Genomic DNA, 26,111 nt, shown 5'->3' with positions numbered 1-26,111 from the left:
CTCTCTCTATGCCCCGGCTCCTCTCTCTATGCCCCGGCTCCTCTCTCTATGAGTCTGCTCCTCTCTCTATGCTCCTCGCTCTATGCCCCGGCTCCTCTCTCTATGCCCCGGCTCCTCTCTCTATAACCCGGCTCCTCTCTCTATGCTCCGGCTCCTCTCTCTATGCCCCGGCTCCTCTCTCTATGCTCCGGCTACTCTCTCTATGCCCCGGCTCCTCTCTCTATGCTCCGGCTATTCTCTCTATGCCCCGGCCCCTCTCTCTATGCCCCGGCTCCTCTCTCTATAACCCGGCTCCTCTCCCTATGCCCCGGCTCCTCTCCCTATGCCCTGGCTCCTCTCTCTATGCCCCGGCTCCTCTCTCTATGAGTCGGCTCGTCTCTCTATGCCCCGGCTCCTCTCTCTATGCCCCGGCTCCTCTCTCTGTGCCCCGTCTACTCTCTCTATGAGTCTGCTCCTCTCTCTATGCCCCGGCTCCTCTCTCAATGCTCCTCTCTCTATGCTCTGGCTCCACTCTCTGTGCCCCGGCTCCTCTCTCTATGCTCCGGCTCCTCTCTCTATGCTCCGGCTTCTCTCTCCATGCAACGGCTCCTCTCTCTATAGCCCGGCTCCTCCCTCTATAGCCCGGCTCCTCCCTCTATAGCCCGGCTCCTCCCTCTATAGCCCGGCTCCTCCCTCTATGCTCCTCTCTCTATAGCCCGGCTCCTCTCTCTATGCCCCGGCTCCTCTCTCTATGCCCCGGCCCCTCTCTCTATAGCCCGGCTCCTCTCTCTATGCTCCGGCTCCTCTCTCTATGCTCCTCTCTCTATGCCCCGGCTCCTCTCTCTATGCCCCGGCTCCTCTCTCTATGCCCCGGCTCCTCTCTCCATGCTCTGGCTCCTCTCTATACGAGTCTGCTCCTCTCTCTATGCTCCTCTCTCTGTGCTCCTCTCTCTGTGCCCCGGCTCCTCTCTCTATGCCCCAGCTCCTCTCTATACGAGTCTGCTCCTCTCTCTATGCTCCTCTCTCTATGCTCCGGCTACTATCTCTATGCTCCTCGCTCTATGCCCCGGCTCCTCTCTCTATGCCCCGGCTCCTCTCTCTATGCCCCGGCTCCTCTCTCTTTGTCCCGGCTCCTCTCTCTATGCTCCGGCTACTCTCTCTATGCTCCGGCTACTCTCTCTGTGCCCCAGCTCCTCGCTCTATGCCCCGGCTCCTCTCTCCATGCTCCTCTCTCTATGCCCCGGCTCCTCTCTCCATGCTCCGGCTCCCCTCTCTATAGCCCGGCTCCCCTCTCCTCTCTCTATAGCCCGGCCCCTCTCTCTATAGCCCGGCTCCTCTCTCTATAGCCCCTCTCTCTATGCCCAGGCTCCTCTATACTCCCAGGCTCCTCTCTCTATGCCCCGGCTCCTCTCTCTACGCCCAGGCTCCTCTCTCTACGCTCAGGCTTCTCTCTCTATGCCCAGGCTCCTCTCTCTATGCCCAGGCTCCTCTCTCTATGCCCAGGCTCCTCTCTCTATGCCCTGGCTCCTCTCTCTATGCCCAGGCTCCTCTCTCTATGCTCCTCTCTCTATGCCCCAGCTCCTCTCCCTAGGCCCCGGCTCCTCTCTCTATAGCCCGGCTCCTCTCTCTATGCTCCGGCTCCTCTCTCTATGCTCCTCTCTCTATGCCCCGGCTCCTCTCTCTGTGCCCCGGCTCCTCTCTCTGTGCCCCGGCTCCTCTCTCTGTGCCCCGGCTCCTCTCTATACGAGTCTGCTCCTCTCTCTATGCTCCTCTCTCTGTGCTCCTCTCTCTGTGCCCCGGCTCCTCTCTCTATGCCCCAGCTCCTCTCTATACGAGTCTGCTCCTCTCTCTATGCTCCTCTCTCTATGCTCCGGCTACTCTCTCTATGCTCCTCGCTCTATGCCCCGGCTCCTCTCTCTATGCCCCGGCTCCTCTCTCTATGCCCCGGCTCCTCTATCTATGAGTCTGCTCCTCTCTTCTATGCTCCTCGCTCTATGCCCCGGCTCCTCTCTCTATGCTCCTCTCTCTATACTCCTCGCTCTATGCCCCGGCTACTCTCTCTATGCTCCGGCTCCTCTCTCTATGCCCCGGCTCCTCTCTCTATGCCCCGGCTCCTCTCTCTATGCTCCGGCTATTCTCTCTATGCCCCGGCCCCTCTCTCTATGCCACGGCTCCTATCTCTATGCCCCGGCTCCTCTCTCTATAACCCGGCTCCTCTCTCTATGCCCCGGCTCCTCTCTCTATGCCCCGGCTCCTCTCTCTATGAGTCTGCTCCTCTCTCTATGCTCCTCGCTCTATGCCCCGGCTCCTCTCTCTATGCCCCGGCTCCTCTCTCTATAACCCGGCTCCTCTCTCTGTGCTCCGGCTCCTCTCTCTATAACCCGGCTCCTCTCTCTATGCTCCGGCTCCTCTCTCTATGCCCCGGCTCCTCTCTCTATGCTCCGGCTACTCTCTCTGTGCCCCGGCTCCTCTCTCTATGCCCCGGCTCCTCTCTCTATGCCCCGGCTCCTCTCTCTATAACCCGGCTCCTCTCTCTATGCCCCGGCTCCTCTCTCTATGCCCCGGCTCCTCTCTCTATGAGTCTGCTCCTCTCTCTATGCTCCTCGCTCTATGCCCCGGCTCCTCTCTCTATGCCCCGGCTCCTCTCTCTATAACCCGGCTCCTCTCTCTATGCTCCGGCTCCTCTCTCTATAACCCGGCTCCTCTCTCTATGCCCCGGCTCCTCTCTCTATGCCCCGGCTCCTCTCTCTATGCTCCGGCTACTCTCTCTGTGCCCCGGCTCCTCTCTCTATGCCCCGGCTCCTCTCTCTATGCCCCGGCTCCTCTCTCTATAACCCGGCTCCTCTCTCTATGCCCCGGCTCCTCTCTCTATGCCCCGGCTCCTCTCTCTATGCCCCGGCTCCTCTCTCTATGCCCCGGCTACTCTCTCTATGCTCCGGCTACTCTCTCTGTGCCCCGGCTCCTCTCTCTATGCCCCGGCTCCTCTCTCTATGCCCCGGCTCCTCTCTCCATGCTCCGGCTCCCCTCTCTATAGCCCGGCTCCCCTCTCTATAGCCCGGCTCCCCTCTCCTCTCTCTATAGCCCGGCTCCTCTCTCTATAGCCCCTCTCTCTATGCCCAGGCTCCTCTATACGCCCCGGCTCCTCTCTCTATGCCCCGGCTCCTCTCTCTATGCTCCTCTCTCTATGCCCCGGCTTCTCTCTCTATGCCCAGGCTCCTCTCTCTATGCCCAGGCTCCTCTCTCTATGCCCAGGCTCCTCTCTCTATGCCCTGGCTCCTCTCTCTATGCCCAGGCTCCTCTCTCTATGCTCCTCTCTCTATGCTCCTCTCTCTATGCCCCAGCTCCTCTCCCTAGGCCACGGCTCCTCTCTCTATGCCCCGGCTCCTCTCTCTGTGCCCCGTCTACTCTCTCTATGAGTCTGCTCCTCTCTCTATGCCCCGGCTCCTCTCTCCATGCTCCTCTCTCTATGCTCTGGCTCCTCTCTCTATGCCCCAGCTCCTCTCTATACAAGTCTGCTCCTCTCTCTATGCTCCTCTCTCTATGCTCCGGCTACTCTCTCTATGCTCCTCGCTCTATGCCCCGGCTCCTCTCTCTATGCCCCGGCTCCTCTCTCTATGCCCCGGCTCCTCTCTCTATGAGTCTGCTCCTCTCTTCTATGCTCCTCGCTCTATGCCCCGGCTCCTCTCTCTATGCTCCTCTCTCTATGCTCCTCGCTCTATGCCCCGGCTACTCTCTCTATGCTCCGGCTACTCTCTCTATGCCCCGGCTCCTCTCTCTATGCTCCGGCTATTCTCTCTATGCCCCGGCCCCTCTCTCTATGCCCCGGCTCCTCTCTCTATGCCCCGGCTCCTCTCTCTATAACCCGGCTCCTCTCTCTATGCCCCGGCTCCTCTCTCTATGCCCCGGCTCCTCTCTCTATGAGTCTGCTCCTCTCTCTATGCTCCTCGCTCTATGCCCCGGCTCCTCTCTCTATGCCCCGGCTCCTCTCTCTATAACCCGGCTCCTCTCTCTATGCTCCGGCTCCTCTCTCTATGCCCCGGCTCCTCTCTCTATGCTCCGGCTACTCTCTCTATGCCCCGGCTCCTCTCTCTATGCTCCGGCTATTCTCTCTATGCCCCGGCCCCTCTCTCTATGCCCCGGCTCCTCTCTCTATAACCCGGCTCCTCTCTCTATGCCCCGGCTCCTCTCTCTATGCCCCGGCTCCTCTCTCTATGAGTCTGCTCCTCTCTCTATGCTCCTCGCTCTATGCCCCGGCTCCTCTCTCTATGCCCCGGCTCCTCTCTCTATAACCCGGCTCCTCTCTCTATGCTCCGGCTCCTCTCTCTATGCCCCGGCTCCTCTCTCTATGCTCCGGCTACTCTCTCTGTGCCCCGGCTCCTCTCTCTATGCCCCGGCTCCTCTCTCTATGCCCCGGCTCCTCTCTCTATAACCCGGCTCCTCTCTCTATGCCCCGGCTCCTCTCTCTATGCCCCGGCTCCTCTCTCTATGCCCCGGCTCCTCTCTCTATGCCCCGGCTCCTCTCTCTATGCTCCGGCTACTCTCTCTGTGCCCCGGCTCCTCGCTCTATGCCCCGGCTCCTCTCTCTACGCCCCGGCTCCTCTCTCCATGCTCCGGCTCCCCTCTCTATAGCCCGGCTCCCCTCTCCTCTCTCTATAGCCCGGCTCCTCTCTCTATAGCCCCTCTCTCTATGCCCAGGCTCCTCTATACACCCCGGCTCCTCTCTCTATGCCCCGGCTCCTCTCTCTATGCTCCTCTCTCTATGCCCCGGCTCCTCTCTCTACGCCCAGGCTCCTCTCTCTACGCTCAGGCTTCTCTCTCTATGCCCAGGCTCCTCTCTCTATGCCCAGGCTCCTCTCTCTATGCCCTGGCTCCTCTCTCTATGCCCAGGCTCCTCTCTCTATGCTCCTCTCTCTATGCTCCTCTCTCTATGCCCCAGCTCCTCTCCCTAGGCCACGGCTCCTCTCTCTATGCCCCGGCTCCTCGCTCTATGCCCCGGCTCCTCTCTCTGTGCCCCGTCTACTCTCTCTATGAGTCTGCTCCTCTCTCTATGCCCCGGCTCCTCTCTCCATGCTCCTCTCTCTATGCTCTGGCTCCACTCTCTGTGCCCCGGCTCCTCTCGCTATGCTCCGGCTTCTCTCTCCAAGCAACGGCTCCTCCCTCTATAGCCCGGCTCCTCCCTCTATAGCCCGGCTCCTCCCTCTATAGCCCGGCTCCTCCCTCTATAGCCCGGCTCCTCCCTCTATAGCCCGGCTCCTCTCTCTATGCTCCTCTCTCTATGCCCCGGCTCCTCCCTCTATAGCCCGGCTTCTCTCTCTATGCTCCTCTCTCTATGCCCCGGCTCCTCTCTCTATGCCCCGGCTCCTCTCTATAGCCCGGCTCCTCTCTCTATGCTCCGGCTCCTCTCTCTATAAGTCGGCTCCTCTCTCTATGAGTCGGCTCCTCTCTCTATGCTCCGGCTCCTCTCTCTATGCTCCTCTCTCTATGCCCCGGCTCCTCTCTCTATGCCCCGGCTCCTCTCTCTATGCCCCGGCTCCTCTCTCTATGCCCCGGCTCCTCTCTCTATGCCCCGGCTCCTCTCTCTATGCCCCGGCACCTCTCTCTATGCCCCGGCACCTCTCTCCATGCTCTGGCTCCTCTCTATACGAGTCTGCTCCTCTCTCTATGCTCCTCTCTCTGTGCTCCTCTCTCTGTGCCCCGGCTCCTCTCTCTATGCCCCGGCTCCTCTCTATACGAGTCTGCTCCTCTCTCTATGCTCCGGCTACTCTCTCTATGCTCCTCGCTCTATGCCCCGGCTCCTCTCTCTATGCCCCGGCTCCTCTCTCTATGCCCCGGCTCCTCTCTCTATGCCCCGGCTCCTCTCTCCATGCTCCTCGCTCTATGCCCCGGCTCCTCTCTCTATGCTCCTCTCTCTATGCTCCTCGCTCTATGCCCCGGCTACTCTCTCTATGCCCCGGCTACTCTCTCTATGCCCCGGCTCCTCTCTCTATGCCCCGGCTCCTCTCTCTATGCCCCGGCTCCTCTCTCTATGCCCCGGCTCCTCTCTCTATGCCCGGCTCCTCTCTCCATGCTCTGGCTCCTCTCTATACGAGTCTGCTCCTCTCTCTATGCTCCTCTCTCTGTGCTCCTCTCTCTGTGCCCCGGCTCCTCTCTCTATGCCCCGGCTCCTCTCTATACGAGTCTGCTCCTCTCTCTATGCTCCTCTCTCTATGCTCCGGCTCCTCTCTCTATGCTCCTCGCTCTATGCCCCGGCTCATCTCTCTATGCTCCTCTCTCTATGCCCCGGCTCCTCGCTCTATAGCCCGGCTCCTCGCTCTATGCCCCGCTCCTCTCTCTATGCTCGTCTCTATGCTCCGGCTACTCTCTCTATGCTCCTCGCTCTATGCCCTGGCTCCTCTATCCATTGCCCGGCTCTCTCTATAGCCCGGCTCCTCTCTCTATGCTCCTCTCTCTGTGCTCCTCTCTCTGTGCCCCGGCTCCTCTCTCTGTGCCCCGGCTCCTCTCTCTATGCCCCGGCTCCTCTCTCTATGCCCCGGCTCCTCTCTCTATGCTCCTCTCTCTATGCCCCGGCTCCTCTCTCTATGCCCCGGCTCCTCTCTCTATGCTCCCCTCTCTATGCCCCGGCTCCTCTCTCCATGCTCCTCTCTCTATGCCCCGGCTCCTCTCTCTATGCTCCTCTCTCTATGCCCCGGCTCCTCTCTCTATGCCCCGGCTCCTCTCTCTATGCCCCGGCTCCTCTCTCTATAACCCGGCTCCTCTCTCTATGCCCCGGCTCCTCTCTCTATGCCCCGGCTCCTCTCTCTACGCCCAGGCTCCTCTCTCTATGCCCAGGCTTCTCTCTCTATGCCCAGGCCCCTCTCTCTATGCCCAGGCTCCTCTCTCTATGCCCAGGCTCCTCTCTCTATGCCCAGGCTCCTCTCTCTATGCTCCTCTCTCTATGCCCAGCTCCTCTCTCTATGCCCCGGCTCCTCTCCCTATGCCCCGGCTCCTCTCCCTATGCCCCGGCTCCTCTCCCTATGCCCTGGCTCCTCTCTCTATGCCCCGGCTCCTCTCTCTATGAGTCGGCTCGTCTCTCTATGCCCCGGCTCCTCTCTCTATGCCCCGGCTCCTCTCTCTGTGCCCCGTCTACTCTCTCTATGAGTCTGCTCCTCTCTCTATGCCCCGGCTCCTCTCTCAATGCTCCTCTCTCTATGCTCTGGCTCCACTCTCTGTGCCCCGGCTCCTCTCTCTATGCTCCGGCTTCTCTCTCCATGCAACGGCTCCTCTCTCTATAGCCCGGCTCCTCCCTCTATAGCCCGGCTCCTCCCTCTATAGCCCGGCTCCTCCCTCTATAGCCCGGCTCCTCCCTCTATAGCCCGGCTCCTCCCTCTATGCTCCTCTCTCTATAGCCCGGCTCCTCTCTCTATGCCCCGGCTCCTCTCTCTATGCTCCTCTCTCTATGCCCCGGCTCCTCTCTCTATGCCCCGGCTCCTCTCTCTATGCCCCGGCTCCTCTCTCCATGCTCTGGCTCCTCTCTATACGAGTCTGCTCCTCTCTCTATGCTCCTCTCTCTGTGCTCCTCTCTCTGTGCCCCGGCTCCTCTCTCTATGCCCCAGCTCCTCTCTATACGAGTCTGCTCCTCTCTCTATGCTCCTCTCTCTATGCTCCGGCTACTATCTCTATGCTCCTCGCTCTATGCCCCGGCTCCTCTCTCTATGCCCCGGCTCCTCTCTCTATGCCCCGGCTCCTCTCTCTTTGTCCCGGCTCCTCTCTCTATGCTCCGGCTACTCTCTCTATGCTCCGGCTACTCTCTCTGTGCCCCAGCTCCTCGCTCTATGCCCCGGCTCCTCTCTCCATGCTCCTCTCTCTATGCCCCGGCTCCTCTCTCCATGCTCCGGCTCCCCTCTCTATAGCCCGGCTCCCGTCTCCTCTCTCTATAGCCCGGCCCCTCTCTCTATAGCCCGGCTCCTCTCTCTATAGCCCCTCTCTCTATGCCCAGGCTCCTCTATACTCCCAGGCTCCTCTCTCTATGCCCCGGCTCCTCTCTCTACGCCCAGGCTCCTCTCTCTACGCTCAGGCTTCTCTCTCTATGCCCCGGCTCCTCTCTCTATGCCCCGGCTCCTCTCTCTATGCCCCGGCTCCTCTATCTATGAGTCTGCTCCTCTCTTCTATGCTCCTCGCTCTATGCCCCGGCTCCTCTCTCTATGCTCCTCTCTCTATACTCCTCGCTCTATGCCCCGGCTACTCTCTCTATGCTCCGGCTCCTCTCTCTATGCCCCGGCTCCTCTCTCTATGCTCCGGCTATTCTCTCTATGCCCCGGCCCCTCTCTCTATGCCCCGGCTCCTATCTCTATGCCCCGGCTCCTCTCTCTATAACCCGGCTCCTCTCTCTATGCCCCGGCTCCTCTCTCTATGCCCCGGCTCCTCTCTCTATGAGTCTGCTCCTCTCTCTATGCTCCTCGCTCTATGCCCCGGCTCCTCTCTCTATGCCCCGGCTCCTCTCTCTATAACCCGGCTCCTCTCTCTATGCTCCGGCTCCTCTCTCTATAACCCGGCTCCTCTCTCTATGCTCCGGCTCCTCTCTCTATGCCCCGGCTCCTCTCTCTATGCTCCGGCTACTCTCTCTGTGCCCCGGCTCCTCTCTCTATGCCCCGGCTCCTCTCTCTATGCCCCGGCTCCTCTCTCTATAACCCGGCTCCTCTCTCTATGCCCCGGCTCCTCTCTCTATGCCCCGGCTCCTCTCTCTATGAGTCTGCTCCTCTCTCTATGCTCCTCGCTCTATGCCCCGGCTCCTCTCTCTATGCCCCGGCTCCTCTCTCTATAACCCGGCTCCTCTCTCTATGCTCCGGCTCCTCTCTCTATAACCCGGCTCCTCTCTCTATGCCCCGGCTCCTCTCTCTATGCCCCGGCTCCTCTCTCTATGCTCCGGCTACTCTCTCTGTGCCCCGGCTCCTCTCTCTATGCCCCGGCTCCTCTCTCTATGCCCCGGCTCCTCTCTCTATAACCCGGCTCCTCTCTCTATGCCCCGGCTCCTCTCTCTATGCCCCGGCTCCTCTCTCTATGCCCCGGCTCCTCTCTCTATGCCCCGGCTCCTCTCTCTATGCTCCGGCTACTCTCTCTGTGCCCCGGCTCCTCGCTCTATGCCCCGGCTCCTCTCTCTATGCCCCGGCTCCTCTCTCCATGCTCCGGCTCCCCTCTCTATAGCCCGGCTCCCCTCTCTATAGCCCGGCTCCCCTCTCCTCTCTCTATAGCCCGGCTCCTCTCTCTATAGCCCCTCTCTCTATGCCCAGGCTCCTCTATACGCCCCGGCTCCTCTCTCTATGGCCCGGCTCCTCTCTCTATGCTCCTCTCTCTATGCCCCGGCTTCTCTCTCTATGCCCAGGCTCCTCTCTCTATGCCCAGGCTCCTCTCTCTATGCCCAGGCTCCTCTCTCTATGCCCTGGCTCCTCTCTCTATGCCCAGGCTCCTCTCTCTATGCTCCTCTCTCTATGCCCCAGCTCCTCTCCCTAGGCCACGGCTCCTCTCTCTATGCCCCGGCTCCTCTCTCTGTGCCCCGTCTACTCTCTCTATGAGTCTGCTCCTCTCTCTATGCCCCGGCTCCTCTCTCCATGCTCCTCTCTCTTTGCTCTGGCTCCTCTCTCTATGCCCCAGCTCCTCTCTATACAAGTCTGCTCCTCTCTCTATGCTCCTCTCTCTATGCTCCGGCTACTCTCTCTATGCTCCTCGCTCTATGCCCCGGCTCCTCTCTCTATGCCCCGGCTCCTCTCTCTATGCCCCGGCTCCTCTCTCTATGAGTCTGCTCCTCTCTTCTATGCTCCTCGCTCTATGCCCCGGCTCCTCTCTCTATGCTCCTCTCTCTATGCTCCTCGCTCTATGCCCCGGCTACTCTCTCTATGCTCCGGCTACTCTCTCTATGCCCCGGCTCCTCTCTCTATGCTCCGGCTATTCTCTCTATGCCCCGGCCCCTCTCTCTATGCCCCGGCTCCTCTCTCTATGCCCCGGCTCCTCTCTCTATAACCCGGCTCCTCTCTCTATGCCCCGGCTCCTCTCTCTATGCCCCGGCTCCTCTCTCTATGAGTCTGCTCCTCTCTCTATGCTCCTCGCTCTATGCCCCGGCTCCTCTCTCTATGCCCCGGCTCCTCTCTCTATAACCCGGCTCCTCTCTCTATGCTCCGGCTCCTCTCTCTATGCCCCGGCTCCTCTCTCTATGCTCCGGCTACTCTCTCTATGCCCCGGCTCCTCTCTCTATGCTCCGGCTATTCTCTCTATGCCCCGGCCCCTCTCTCTATGCCCCGGCTCCTCTCTCTATGCCCCGGCTCCTCTCTCTATAACCCGGCTCCTCTCTCTATGCCCCGGCTCCTCTCTCTATGCCCCGGCTCCTCTCTCTATGAGTCTGCTCCTCTCTCTATGCTCCTCGCTCTATGCCCCGGCTCCTCTCTCTATGCCCCGGCTCCTCTCTCTATAACCCGGCTCCTCTCTCTATGCTCCGGCTCCTCTCTCTATGCCCCGGCTCCTCTCTCTATGCTCCGGCTACTCTCTCTGTGCCCCGGCTCCTCTCTCTATGCCCCGGCTCCTCTCTCTATGCCCCGGCTCCTCTCTCTATAACCCGGCTCCTCTCTCTATGCCCCGGCTCCTCTCTCTATGCCCCGGCTCCTCTCTCTATGCCCCGGCTCCTCTCTCTATGCCCCGGCTCCTCTCTCTATGCTCCGGCTACTCTCTCTGTGCCCCGGCTCCTCGCTCTATGCCCCGGCTCCTCTCTCTATGCCCCGGCTCCTCTCTCCATGCTCCGGCTCCCCTCTCTATAGCCCGGCTCCCCTCTCCTCTCTCTATAGCCCGGCTCCTCTCTCTATAGCCCCTCTCTCTATGCCCAGGCTCCTCTCTCTATGCCCTGGCTCCTCTCTCTATGCCCAGGCTCCTCTCTCTATGCTCCTCTCTCTATGCTCCTCTCTCTATGCCCCAGCTCCTCTCCCTAGGCCACGGCTCCTCTCTCTATGCCCCGGCTCCTCTCTCTATGCCCCGGCTCCTCTCTCTGTGCCCCGTCTACTCTCTCTATGAGTCTGCTCCTCTCTCTATGCCCCGGCTCCTCTCTCCATGCTCCTCTCTCTATGCTCTGGCTCCACTCTCTGTGCCCCGGCTCCTCTCGCTATGCTCCGGCTTCTCTCTCCAAGCAACGGCTCCTCCCTCTATAGCCCGGCTCCTCCCTCTATAGCCCGGCTCCTCCCTCTATAGCCCGGCTCCTCCCTCTATAGCCCGGCTCCTCTCTCTATGCTCCTCTCTCTATGCCCCGGCTCCTCCCTCTATAGCCCGGCTTCTCTCTCTATGCTCCTCTCTCTATGCCCCGGCTCCTCTCTCTATGCCCCGGCTCCTCTCTATAGCCCGGCTCCTCTCTCTATGCTCCGGCTCCTCTCTCTATAAGTCGGCTCCTCTCTCTATGTGTCGGCTCCTCTCTCTATGCTCCGGCTCCTCTCTCTATGCTCCTCTCTCTATGCCCCGGCTCCTCTCTCTATGCCCCGGCTCCTCTCTCTATGCCCCGGCTCCTCTCTCTATGCCCCGGCTCCTCTCTCTATGCCCCGGCTCCTCTCTCTATGCCCCGGCACCTCTCTCTATGCCCCGGCACCTCTCTCCATGCTCTGGCTCCTCTCTATACGAGTCTGCTCCTCTCTCTATGCTCCTCTCTCTGTGCTCCTCTCTCTGTGCCCCGGCTCCTCTCTCTATGCCCCGGCTCCTCTCTATACGAGTCTGCTCCTCTCTCTATGCTCCGGCTACTCTCTCTATGCTCCTCGCTCTATGCCCCGGCTCCTCTCTCTATGCCCCGGCTCCTCTCTCTATGCCCCGGCTCCTCTCTCTATGCCCCGGCTCCTCTCTCCATGCTCCTCGCTCTATGCCCCGGCTCCTCTCTCTATGCTCCTCTCTCTATGCTCCTCGCTCTATGCCCCGGCTACTCTCTCTATGCCCCGGCTACTCTCTCTATGCCCCGGCTCCTCTCTCTATGCCCCGGCTCCTCTCTCTATGCCCCGGCTCCTCTCTCTATGCCCGGCTCCTCTCTCCATGCTCTGGCTCCTCTCTATACGAGTCTGCTCCTCTCTCTATGCTCCTCTCTCTGTGCTCCTCTCTCTGTGCCCCGGCTCCTCTCTCTATGCCCCGGCTCCTCTCTATACGAGTCTGCTCCTCTCTCTATGCTCCTCTCTCTATGCTCCGGCTCCTCTCTCTATGCTCCTCGCTCTATGCCCCGGCTCATCTCTCTATGCTCCTCTCTCTATGCCCCGGCTCCTCGCTCTATAGCCCGGCTCCTCGCTCTATGCCCCGCTCCTCTCTCTATGCTCGTCTCTATGCTCCGGCTACTCTCTCTATGCTCCTCGCTCTATGCCCTGGCTCCTCTATCCATTGCCCGGCTCTCTCTATAGCCCGGCTCCTCTCTCTATGCTCCTCTCTCTGTGCTCCTCTCTCTGTGCCCCGGCTCCTCTCTCTGTGCCCCGGCTCCTCTCTCTATGCCCCGGCTCCTCTCTCTATGCCCCGGCTCCTCTCTCTATGCTCCTCTCTCTATGCCCCGGCTCCTCTCTCTATGCTCCTCTCTCTATGCCCCGGCTCCTCTCTCTATGCTCCTCTCTCTATGCCCCGGCTCCTCTCTCCATGCTCCTCTCTCTATGCCCCGGCTCCTCTCTCTATGCTCCTCTCTCTATGCCCCGGCTCCTCTCTCTATGCCCCGGCTCCTCTCTCTATGCCCCGGCTCCTCTCTCCATGCTCCTCTCTCTATGCCCCGGCTTCTCTCTCTATGCTCCTCTCTCTATGCTCCTCTCTCTGTGCCCCGGCTCCTCTCTATAGCCCGGCTCCTCTCTCTATAGCCCGGCTCCTCTCTCTATGCCCCGGCTCCTCTCTCTATGCCCCGGCTCCTCTCTCTATGCTCCTCTCTCTATGCCCCGGCTCCTCTCTCTATGCTCCTCTCTCTGTGCCCCGGTTCCTCTCTCTATGCTCCTCTCTCTATGCCCCGGCTCCTCTCTCTATGCCCCGGCTCCTCTCTCCATGCTCCTCTCTCTATGCCCTGCCTCCTCTCTCTATGCTCCTCTCTCTATGCCCCGGCTCCTCTCTCTGTGCCCCGGCTCCTCTCTCTATAGCCCGGCTCCTCTCTCTATAGCCCGGCTCCTCTCTCTGTGCCCCGGCTCCTCTCTCTGTGCCCCGGCTCCTCTCTCTATGCTCCTCTCTCTATGCCCCGGCTCCTCTCTCTATGCTCCTCTCTCTATGCTCCTCTCTCTATGCCCCGGCTCCTCTCTCTGTGCCCCGGCTCCTCTCTCTGTGCCCCGGCTCCTCTCTCTGTGCCCCGGCTCCTCCTCCTGTTGTTGTTGTTGTTTACCTTGTAGGTAGGTCATGGACTCAAAGAAGATGGATGTTTTGTTGTTGTCCAAAGAAGATGGATGTTTTGTTGTTGTTCACCTTGTAGGGCATGGACTCAAAGAAGGTGGATGTGTTGTTGTTGTTGTTGTTTACCTTGTAGGGCATGGACTCAAAGAAGGTGGATGTGTTGTTGTTGTTGTTTACCTTGTTGGGCATGGACTCAAAGAAGACGGATGTGTTGTTGTTGTTGTTTACCTTGTTGGGCATGGACTCAAAGAAGACGGATGTGTTGTTGTGTCTCAGTATGTGTGTTATTGTTGTTGTTGTTGTTTACCTTGTAGGGCATGGACTCAAAGAAGATGGATGTGGCAGAGATCTTCTTCTTGTCCGTCATGAAGCCGTGCGTCAGGTGACCTCCATCAGGGAGGTCCAGACCCATGATCCTCCCATGAGGCTCCACGATCGCCGTGTACACAGCAAAGTTAGCAGGGGAGCCTACAAACACATCGCCTAGTTAGACCCTACAGAGCTGTAATGGGATGGCCTGGTTACACCTAGTTAGACCCTACAGAGCTGTACTGGGATGGCCTGGTTACACCTAGTTAGACCCTACAGAGCTGTACTGGGATGACCTGGTTACACCTCCACCTAGTTAGACCCTACAGAGCTGTACTGGGATGGCCTGGTTACACCTCCACCTTGTTAGACCCTACAGAGCTGTACTGGGATGGCCTGGTTACACCTCCACCTAGTTAGACCCTACAGAGCTGTACTGGGATGGCCTGGTTACACCTCCACCTAGTTAGACCCTACAGAGCTGTACTGGGATGGCCTGGTTACACCTAGTTAGACCCTACAGAGCTGTACTGGGATGGCCTGGTTTCACCTCCACCTAGTTAGTTTGTGTGTCTCTGTGTAGTGTGTGTGTCTCTGTGTAGTATGTGTGTCTTTGCATAGTCTGTGTGTGTGTGTGTGTGTCTGTGTAGTGTGTGTGTCTTTGTGTAGTGTGTGTGTGTCTCTGTGTAGCGTGTGTGTGTGTCTCTGTGTAGCGTGTGTGTGTGTCTCTGCGTAGTGTGTGTGTGTGTGTCTCTGCGTAGTGTGTGTGTGTGTGTCTCTGCGTAGTGTGTGTGTGTGTGTGTCTCTGCGTAGTGTGTGTGTCTCTGCGTAGTGTGTGTGTGTGTGTCTCTGCGTAGTGTGTGTGTGTATCTGCGTAGTGTGTGTGTGTATCTGCGTAGTGTGTGTGTGTGTCTCTGCGTAGTGTGTGTGTCTCTGCGTAGTGTGTGTGTGTCTGTGTAGTGTGTGTGTGTGTGTCTCTGCGTAGTGTGTGTGTGTGTGTGTATCTGCGTAGTGTGTGTGTGTGTGTATCTGCGTAGTGTGTGTGTGTGTCTCTGCGTAGTGTGTGTGTGTCTCTGCGTAGTGTGTGTGTCTCTGTGTAGTGGGGGGGGGGGGGGGGTACTACCTGAGTATGGCTGTACGTTAACTCCCCACTTGTCACCGTCCAGTCCGTAGGCCTCCAGAGCTCTCCTCTGACACAGACGCTCCAACTCATCAACATGTTCTGTACCGCCGTAGTACCTACACACACACACACACACACACACACACGCACAAGGTGGATACGAGGGTTATATATCCCTGAGATAATGGGTTTGGTTGTGGAGCCAGAGATCTCCAGGGTTATCTAATGGGTTTGGTTGTGGAGACCAGAGAGATCTGGGTGAGAATACACACACACACACACCGCAACACACAACATATTGGAACATGGAAACATGCATCTCAACAATATGTTGTGTGTTGCGGTGCGTGTGTGTGTGTGTGTGTGTGTGTGTGTGTGTTCTCACCCAGATCTCTCTGGTCTCCACATCCAAACCCATTAGATAACCCTGGAGATCTCTCTGGTCTCCACATCCAAACCCATTAGATAACCCTGGAGATCTCTCTGGTCTCCACAACCAAACCCATTAGATAACCCTGGAGATCTCTGGTCTCCACAACCAAACCCATTCTCTCAGGGATATAGATAACCCTGGAGATCTCTGGTCTCCACATCCAAATCCATTAGATAACCCTGGAGATCTCTCTGGTCTCCACATCCAAACCCATTAGATAACCCTGGAGATCTCTGGCTCCACAACCAAACCCATTCTCTCAGGGATAGATAACCCTGGAGATCTCTCTGGTCTCCACATCCAAACCCATTCTCTCATGGATAGATAACCCTGAAGATCTCTGGTCTCCACAACCAAACCCATTAGATCACCCTGGAGATCTCTGGTCTCCACAACCAAACCCATTAGATAACCCTGGAGATCTCTGGTCTCCACAACCAAACCCATTCTCTCAGGGATAGATAACCCTGGAGATCTCTCTGGTCTCCACAACCAAACCCATTAGATAACCCTGGAGAGCTCTCTGGTCTCCACATCCAAACCCATTAGATAACCCTGGAGATCTCTGGTCTCCACATCCAAACCCATTAGATAACCCTGGAGATCTCTGGTCTCCACATCCAAAGCCATTAGATAACCCTGGAGATCTCTCTGGTCTCCACAACCAAACACATTCTCTCAGGGATAGATAACCCTGGAGATCTCTGGTCTCCACATCCAAACCCATTAGATAACCCTGGAGATCTCTCTGGTCTCCTTAACCAAACCCATTAGATAACCCTGGAGATCTCTGGCTCCTCCACAACCAAACCCATTCTCTCAGGGATAGATAACCCTGGAGATCTCTGGTCTCCACAACCAAACCCATTAGATAACCCTGGAGATATCTGGTCTCCACATCCAACCCCATTAGATAACCCTGGAGATCTCTGGTCTCCACATCCAACCCCATTAGATGACCCTGGAGATCTCTGGTCTCCACATCCAACCCCATTAGATAACCCTGGAGATCTCTGGTCTCCACATCCAACCCCATTAGATAACCCTGGAGATCTCTGGTCTCCACATCCAAACCCATTAGATAACCCTGGAGATCTCTCTGGTCTCCACAACCAAACCCATTCTCTCAGGGATAGATAACCCTGGAGATCTCTCTGGTCTCCACAACCAAACCCATTCTCTCATGGATAGATAACCCTGGAGATCTCTGGTCTCCACAACCAAACCCATTCTCTCAGGGATATAGATAACCCCAGAGATCTCTTTGGTCTCCACAACTAAACCCATTCTCTCAGGGATATAGATAACCCTGGAGATCTCTCTGGTCTCCACAACCAAACCCATTAGATAACCCTGGAGATCTCTGGTCTCCACAACCAAACCCATTCTCTCAGGGATAGATAACCCTGGAGATCTCTCTGGTCTCCACAACCAAACCCATTCTCTCAGGGATAGATAACCCTGGAGATCTATTTGGTCTCCACATCCAAACCAATTAGATAACCCTGGAGATCTCTGGTCTCCACCACCAAACCCATTCTCTCAGGGATATAGATAACCCTGGAGATCTCTGGTCTCCACAACCAAACCCATTCTCTCAGGGATAGAGATAACCCTGGAGATCTCTGGTCTCCACAACCAAACCCATTCTCTCAGGGATAGAGATAACCCTGGAGATCTCTGGTCTCCACAACCAAACCCATTAGATAACCCTGGAGATCTCTGGTCTCCACAACCAAACCCATTCTCTCAGGGATAGATAACCCTGGAGATCTCTGGTCTCCACAACCAAACCCATTAGATAACCCTGGAGATCTCTGGTCTCCACAACCAAACCCATTCTCTCAGGGATAGATAACCCTGGAGATCTCTGGTCTTCACAACCAAACCCATTCTCTCAGGGATAGATAACCCTGGAGATCTCTCCATATACTCTAACCACCTAAAGCCATATAGTCTATACTCTGACCACCTAAAGCCATATAGTCTCCTCCCAGTTAGATATTCTGGTGCCTTCCTGGTATTTCTTATTATTGATTGAAGACTTTTGCTACAGAATGTGATTGCTTTTCTTACCTCTGTCCAGGATACCCCTCTGAGTGACTCTGTTTAAATACAGGTTCATAAAGGTTCATAAAGGTTCATAGTGCCTACCTCTGTCCAGGATACCCCTCTGAGTGACTCTGTTTAAATACAGGTTCATAAAGGTTCATAGTGCCTACCTCTGTCCAGGATACCCCTCTGAGTGACTCTGTTTAAATACAGGTTCATAAAGGTTCATAGTGCCTACCTCTGTCCAGGATACCCCTCTGAGTACTTGTTGTTCATACAGGAGCCCAGGGCTTCTAGAACAGCTCTGGAGGTGAAGTTCTCTGATGCGATCAGCTCCAGGCCGAAGGTCTGACGGTGCTTCTCTCTCTTGATGATGGAGAACACCTAGACAATACACAAATTCATTATAATACACCGATTCATTATAATATACCTAGACAATACGCCGATTCATTATAATACACCTAGACAATACACCAATCCATTATAATACACACAATACACAGATTCATTATAATACACACAATACACCGATTCATTATAATACACACAATACACTGTTTCATTATAATACACCGATTCATTATAATACACACAATACACTGATTCATTATAATACACCTAACACAATACACCGATTCATTATAATACACACAATACACCGATTCATTATAATACACACAATACACCGATTCATTATAATACACACAATACACCGATTCATTATAATACACCGATTCATTATAATACACACAATACACTGATTCATTATAATACACCGATTCATCATAATACACACAATACACCAATTCATTATAATACACCTAACACAATACACCGATTCATTATAATACACACAATACACAGATTCATTATAATACACCGATTCATCATAATACACACAATACACTGATTCATTATAATACACCTAACACAATACACCGATTCATTATAATACACACAATACACCGATTCATTATAATACACACAATACACCGATTCATTATAATACACCTAACACAATACACTGTTTCATTATAATAAACACAATACACTGATTCATTATAATACACCGATTCATTATAATACACACCTAACACAATACACCGTTTCATTTTAATACACACAATACACCGATTCATTATAATACACACAATACACTGTTTCATTATAATACACCTAACACAATACACAGATTCATTATAATACACGCAATACACGATTTCATTATACTACAGACAATACACCGTTTCATTATAATACACCTAGACAATACACTGATTCATTATAATACACCTAGACAATACACCGATTCATTATAATACACACAATACACCGATTCATTATAATACACACAATACACCGATTCATTATAATACACCTAGACAATACACCGATTCATTATAACACCTCGACAATACACCGATTCATTATAATACACCTAGACAATACACCGATTCATTATAATACACCTAGACAATACACCGATTCATTATAATACACCTAGACAATACACTGATTCATTATAATACACCTAGACAATACACCGATTCATTATAATACACACAATACACCGATTCATTATAATACACACAATACACAGACTCATTATAATACACACAATACACCGATTCATTATAATACACACAATACACTGTTTCATTATAATACACAGATTCATTATAATACACCTAACACAACCCAGCCTGTAGTTACCTGGCCTGTAGTTACCTGGCCTTAACCCAGCCTGTAGTTACCTGGCCTTAACCCAGCCTGTAGCTACCTGGCCTTAACCCAGCCTGTAGCTACCTGGCCTTAACCCAGCCTGTAGCTACCTGGCCTTAACCCAGCCTGTAGTTACCTGGCCTGTAGTACCTGGCCTGTAGTTACCTGGCCTTAACCCAGCCTGTAGTTACCTGGCCTCAACCCAGCCTGTAGTTACCTGGCCTGTAGTTACCTGGCCTTAACCCAGCCTGTAGTTACCTGGCCTTAACCCAGCCTGTAGCTACCTGGCCTTAACCCAGCCTGTAGTTACCTGGCCTGTAGTACCTGGCCTGTAGTTACCTGGCCTGTAGTTACCTGGCCTTAACCCAGCCTGTAGCTACCTGGCCTTAACCCAGCCTGTAGTTACCTGGCCTGTAGTTACCTGGCCTGTAGTTACCTGGCCTGTAGTACCTGGCCTGTAGTTACCTGGCCTGTAGTTACCTGGCCTGTAGTTACCTGGCCTGTAGTTACCTGGCCTGTAGTACCTGGCCTGTAGTTACCTGGCCTGTAGTTACCTGGCCTGTAGTACCTGGCCTGTAGTTACCTGGCCTGAACCTGGCCTGTAGTACCTGGCCTGTAGTTACCTGGCCTGTAGTACCTGGCCTGTAGTTACCTGGCCTGTAGTTACCTGGCCTGTAGTCCCTGGCTGAAACACATTGCCCTTTAGATGTATATTAACCCAGCCTGTAGTTACCTGGCCTGTAGTTACCTGGTCTGTAGTTACCTGGCTTGTAGTTACCTGGCCTGTAGTTACCTGGCCTGAACCCAGCCTGTAGTTACCTGGCCTGAACCCAGCCTGTAGTTACCTGGCCTTAACCCAGCCTGTAGTTACCTGGCCTGTAGTTACCTGGCCTGTAGTTACCTGGCCTGTAGTTACCTGGCCTGTAGTTACCTGGCCTGTAGTACCTGGCCTGTAGTTACCTGGCCTGTAGTTACCTGGCCTGTAGTTACCTGGCCTGAACCCAGCCTGTAGTTACCTGGCCTGAACCCAGCCTGTAGTTACCTGGCCTTAACCTGGCCTGTAGTTACCTGGCCTGTAGTTACCTGGCCTGTAGTTACCTGGCCTGTAGTTACCTGGCCTGTAGTTACCTGGCCTGTAGTTACCTGGCCTGTAGTCCCTGGCTGAAACACATTGCCCTTTAGATGTATATTAACCCAGCCTGTAGTTACCTGGCCTGTAGTTACCTGGCCTGTAGTTACCTGGCCTGTAGTACCTGGCCTGTAGTCCCTGGCTGAAACATATTGCCCTTTAGATGTATATTAACCCAGCCTGTAGTTACCTGGCCTGTAGTTACCTGGCCTGTAGTTACCTGGCCTGTAGTTACCTGGCCTGTAGTCCCTGGCTGAAACACATTGCCCTTTAGATTCGGTACGAGGAAACGTAAAAGCGACGTCATCAACAGCAGCGAGTCAGTTTAGGTAGAAACACCATCGGAGGGAAAATGTGCATATTTTAGCACCATGTGGATTCTAGAATATAGAAACCAGGCTTAGACACACAGCCTTATAGACACTCACACCAGGAACCAATCAGATCCCTTCGTCAACAACGCTCACATTTCAAAAGGTCATTTCTGATTGAGCTCACAGTGTTTACTGTGAATGCGGGGCTCCGCGAAAATGGCCTTTTGGGAAGACGCATTGTCGACAAAGGGCGATCGGTTTCAATCCCGGCCACACACACACACACACACACACACACACACACACACACACACACACACACACACACACCCTGTGTGACGTACCTCAGAGTCGTTGGAGCTGAGTGGCTCCTGCATCATTTTGTTGTGAGACTCCCACACGTCCTTACTGACATGGTGACTGGTACCGTTGCTATGAGACATGACGACTGGTACTGATCTACAGACACAGACAGGACAGACAGTTAGTTAGTTAGTTAAGCTGTGAGACTCCCACACGTCCTTACTGACATGGTGACTGGTACCGTTGCTATGAGACATGACGACTGGTACTGATCTACAGACACAGACAGGACAGACAGTTAGTTAGTTAGTTAAGCTGTGAGACTCCCACACGTCCTTACTGACATGGTGACTGGTACCGTTGCTATGAGACATGACGACTGGTACTGATCTACAGACACAGACAGGACAGACAGTTAGTTAGTTAGTTAGTTAAGCTGTGAGACTCCCACACGTCCTTACTGACATGGTGACTGGTACCGTTGCTATGAGACATGACGACTGGTACTGATCTACAGACACAGACAGGACAGACAGTTAGTTAGTTAGTTAAGCTGTGAGACTCCCACACGTCCTTACTGACATGGTGACTGGTACCGTTGCTATGAGACATGACGACTGGTACTGATCTACAGACACAGACAGGACAGACAGTTAGTTAGTTAGTTAAGCTGTGAGACTCCCACACGTCCTTACTGACATGGTGACTGGTACCGTTGCTATGAGACATGACGACTGGTACTGATCTACAGACACAGACAGGACAGACAGTTAGTTAGTTAGTTAGTTAGTTAAGCTGCGAGACATGACGACTGGTACTGATCTACAGACACAGACAAGACAGACAGTTAGTTAGTTAGTTAAGCTGTGAGACATGACGACTGGTACTGATCTACAGACACAGACAAGACAGACAGACAGTTAGTTAGTTAGTTAGTTAAGCTATGAGACATGACGACTGGTACTGATCTACAGACACAGACAAGACAGACAGTTAGTTAGTTAGTTAGTTAGTTAAGCTATGAGACATGACAGACAGTTAGTTAGTTAGTTAGTTAGTTAGTTAGTTAGTTAGTTAGTTAGTTAGTTAAGCTGTGAGACATGACAGACAGACAGTTAGTTAGTTAGTTAAGCTGTGAGACATGACAGACAGTTAGTTAGTTAGTTAGTTAGTTAAGCTATGCCAAATAAGATTCAACAGTATCTTTTGTCAACCCCTCTAAATATCAGTTGTTGGGAAAATATAGTATTCAGGGCTATATTTAGTCAGGTAATCTGGTATTCAGGGCTATATTTAGTCAGGTAATCTGGTATTCAGGACTATATTTAGTCAGGTCATCTGGTATTCAGGACTATATTTAGTCAGGTCATCTGGTATTCAGGGCTATATTTAGTCAGGTCATCTGGTATTCAGGGCTATATTTAGTCAGGTCATCTGGTATTCAGGACTATATTTAGTCAGGTCATCTGGTATTCAGGACTATATTTAGTCAGGTTATCTGGTATTCAGGGCTATATTTAGTCAGGTCATCTGGTATTCAGGACTATATTTAGTCAGGTCATCTGGTATTCAGGACTATATTTAGTCAGGTTATCTGGTATTCAGGACTATATTTAGTCAGGTTATCTGGTATTCAGGACTATATTTAGTCAGGTTATCTGGTATTCAGGGCTATATTTAGTCAGGTTATCTGGTATTCAGGACTATATTTAGTCAGGTTATCTGGTATTCAGGACTATATTTAGTCAGGTCATCTGGTATTCAGGACTATATTTAGTCAGGTAATCTGGTATTCAGGGCTATATTTAGTCAGGTCATCTGATATTCAGGACTATATTTAGTCAGGTAATCTGGTATTCAGGGCTATATTTAGTCAGGTCATCTGGTATTCAGGGCTATATTTAGTCAGGTCATCTGGTATTCAGGGCTATATTTAGTCAGGTTATCACTGGAACAGCCATGTTTAAACCAACAGGACTATATTTAGTCAGGTTATCACTGGAACAGCCATGTTTAAACCAACAGGACTATATTTAGTCAGGTTATCACTGGAACAGCCATGTTTAAACCAACAGGACTATATTTAGTCAGGTTATCTGGTATTCAGGGCTATATTTAGTCAGGTTATCACTGGAACAGCCATGTTTAGACCAACAGGGCTATATTTAGTCAGGTTATCACTGGAACAGCCACGTTTAGACCAACAGGACTATATTTAGTCAGGTTATCTGGTATTCAGGACTATATTTAGTCAGGTTATCAGTGGAACAGCCATGTTTAAACCAACAGGACTATATTTAGTCAGGTCATCTGGTATTCAGGACTATATTTAGTCAGGTCATCTGGTATTCAGGGCTATATTTAGTCAGGTCATCTGGTATTCAGGGCTATATTTAGTCTGGTCATCTGGTATTCAGGGCTATATTTAGTCAGGTCATCTGGTATTCAGGGCTATATTTAGTCAGGTCATCTGGTATTCAGGGCTATATTTAGTCAGGTCATCTGGTATTCAGGCCTATATTTAGTCAGGTCATCTGGTATTCAGGCCTATATTTAGTCAGGTCATCTGGTATTCAGGCCTATATTTAGTCAGGTCATCTGGTATTCAGGGCTATATTTAGTCAGGTCATCTGGTATTCAGGCCTATATTTAGTCAGGTCATCTGGTATTCAGGGCTATATTTAGTCAGGTCATCTGGTATTCAGGGCTATATTTAGTCAGGTCATCTGGTATTCAGGGCTATATTTAGTCAGGTCATCTGGTATTCAGGGCTATATTTAGTCAGGTCATCTGGTATTCAGGGCTATATTTAGTCAGGTCATCTGGTATTCAGGGCTATATTTAGTCAGGTCATCTGGTATTCAGGACTATATTTAGTCAGGTCATCTGGTATTCAGGGCTATATTTAGTCAGGTCATCTGGTATTCAGGGATATATTTAGTCAGGTCATCTGGTATTCAGGACTATATTTAGTCAGGTCATCTGGTATTCAGGACTATATTTAGTCAGGTCATCTGGTATTCAGGACTATATTTAGTCAGGTCATCTGGTATTCAGGGCTATATTTAGTCAGGTCATCTGGTTTTCAGGACTATATTTAGTCAGGTCATCTGGTATTCAGGGCTATATTTAGTCAGGTCATCTGGTATTCAGGACTATATTTAGTCAGGTCATCTGGTATTCAGGACTATATTTAGTCAGGTCATCTGGTATTCAGGACTATATTTAGTCAGGTCATCTGGTATTCAGGGCTATATTTAGTCAGGTCATCTGGTATTCAGGACTATATTTAGTCAGGTCATCTGGTATTCAGGACTATATTTAGTCAGGTCATCTGGTATTCAGGACTATATTTAGTCAGGTCATCTGGTATTCAGGACTATATTTAGTCAGGTCATCTGGTATTCAGGGCTATATTTAGTCAGGCTATCTGGTATTCAGGGCTATATTTAGTCAGGTCATCTGGTATTCAGGGCTATATTTAGTCAGGTTATCACTGGAACAGCCATGTTTAAACCAACAGGACTATATTTAGTCAGGTTATCACTGGAACAGCCATGTTTATACCAACAGGACTATATTTAGTCAGGTTATCACTGGAACAGCCATGTTTAAACCAACAGGACTATATTTAGTCAGGTTATCTGGTATTCAGGGCTATATTTAGTCAGGTTATCACTGGAACAGCCATGTTTAGACCAACAGGGCTATAATTAGTCAGGTTATCACTGGAACAGCCATGTTTAGACCAACAGGACTATATTTAGTCAGGTTATCTGGTATTCAGGACTATATTTAGTCAGGTTATCAGTGGAACAGCCATGTTTAAACCAACAGGGCTATATTTAGTCAGGTTATCACTGGAACAGCCATGTTTAGACCAACAGGACTATATTTAGTCAGGTCATCTGGTATTCAGGACTATATTTAGTCAGGTCATCTGGTATTCAGGGCTATATTTAGTCAGGTCATCTGGTATTCAGGGCTATATTTAGTCAGGTCATCTGGTATTCAGGGCTATATTTAGTCAGGTTATCTGGTATTCAGGACTATATTTAGTCAGGTCATCTGGTATTCAGGACTATATTTAGTCAGGTCATCTGGTATTCAGGGCTATATTTAGTCTGGTCATCTGGTATTCAGGGCTATATTTAGTCAGGTCATCTGGTATTCAGGGCTATATTTAGTCAGGTCATCTGGTATTCAGGGCTATATTTAGTCAGGTCATCTGGTATTCAGGGCTATATTTAGTCAGGTCATCTGGTATTCAGGGCTATATTTAGTCAGATTATCTGGTATTCAGGGCTATATTTAGTCAGGTCATCTGGTATTCAGGGCTATATTTAGTCAGGTTATCACTGGAACAGCCATGTTTAAACCAACAGAACTATATTTAGTCAGGTTATCTGGTATTCAGGACTATATTTAGTCAGGTTATCTGGTATTCAGGACTATATTTAGTCAGGTTATCACTGGAACAGCCATGTTTAAACCAACATGACTATATTTAGTCAGGTTATCACTGGAACAGCCATGTTTAAACCAACAGGACTATATTTAGTCAGGTTATCTGGTATTCAGGGCTATATTTAGTCAGGTTATCACTGGAACAGCCATGTTTAGACCAACAGGGCTATATTTAGTCAGGTTATCACTGGAACAGCCATGTTTAGACCAACAGGACTATATTTAGTCAGGTTATCTGGTATTCAGGACTATATTTAGTCAGGTTATCAGTGGAACAGCCATGTTTAAACCAACAGGACTATATTTAGTCAGGTCATCTGGTATTCAGGACTATATTTAGTCAGGTCATCTGGTATTCAGGGCTATATTTAGTCAGGTCATCTGGTATTCAGGGCTATATTTAGTCAGGTCATCTGGTATTCAGGGCTATATTTAGTCAGGTCATCTGGTATTCAGGGCTATATTTAGTCAGGTCATCTGGTATTCAGGGCTATATTTAGTCAGGTTATCTGGTATTCAGGACTATATTTAGTCAGGTCATCTGGTATTCAGGACTATATTTAGTCAGGTCATCTGGTATTCAGGGCTATATTTAGTCTGGTCATCTGGTATTCAGGGCTATATTTAGTCAGGTCATCTGGTATTCAGGACTATATTTAGTCAGGTAATCTGGTATTCAGGACTATATTTAGTCAGGTCATCTGGTATTCAGGGCTATATTTAGTCAGGTCATCTGGTATTCAGGACTATATTTAGTCAGGTAATCTGGTATTCAGGACTATATTTAGTCAGGTTATCTGGTATTCAGGACTATATTTAGTCAGGTCATCTGGTATTCAGGGCTATATTTAGTCAGATTATCTGGTATTCAGGGCTATATTTAGTCAGGTCATCTGGTATTCAGGGCTATATTTAGTCAGGTTATCACTGGAACAGCCAAGTTTA

At 52.2% G+C, this 26,111-nt stretch overlaps 1 protein-coding gene across 2 annotated transcripts in view; it reads right to left on the bottom strand.

Annotated features, from left to right (window-relative positions):
* Positions 1 to 26,111, bottom strand: part of LOC139365271 (serine hydroxymethyltransferase, cytosolic-like) — an 82,664-nt gene that overhangs the window by 39,452 nt on the left and 17,101 nt on the right. Inside the window, exons 2-5 of one of the 2 annotated variants that reach the window (XM_071102781.1) lie at positions 20,741 to 20,855; positions 17,467 to 17,612; positions 14,744 to 14,859; positions 13,619 to 13,779 (exon numbers count right to left, since the gene is read on the bottom strand). In XM_071102781.1, coding sequence (XP_070958882.1) covers positions 13,619 to 13,779; positions 14,744 to 14,859; positions 17,467 to 17,612; positions 20,741 to 20,839 — 522 coding nt within the window. In that variant the 5' untranslated portion in view covers positions 20,840 to 20,855. Of the gene's footprint in view, positions 1 to 13,618; positions 13,780 to 14,743; positions 14,860 to 17,252; positions 17,272 to 17,466; positions 17,613 to 20,740; positions 20,856 to 26,111 lie in introns of those variants that run through there. The other variant, XM_071102782.1, reaches the window with a different exon arrangement.

This window comes from Oncorhynchus clarkii, chromosome 13 (genome assembly GCF_045791955.1).
Source record: "Oncorhynchus clarkii lewisi isolate Uvic-CL-2024 chromosome 13, UVic_Ocla_1.0, whole genome shotgun sequence".
Classification (NCBI taxonomy): domain Eukaryota; kingdom Metazoa; phylum Chordata; class Actinopteri; order Salmoniformes; family Salmonidae; genus Oncorhynchus; species Oncorhynchus clarkii.
This window is presented reverse-complemented; position numbering and strand designations above follow the sequence as displayed.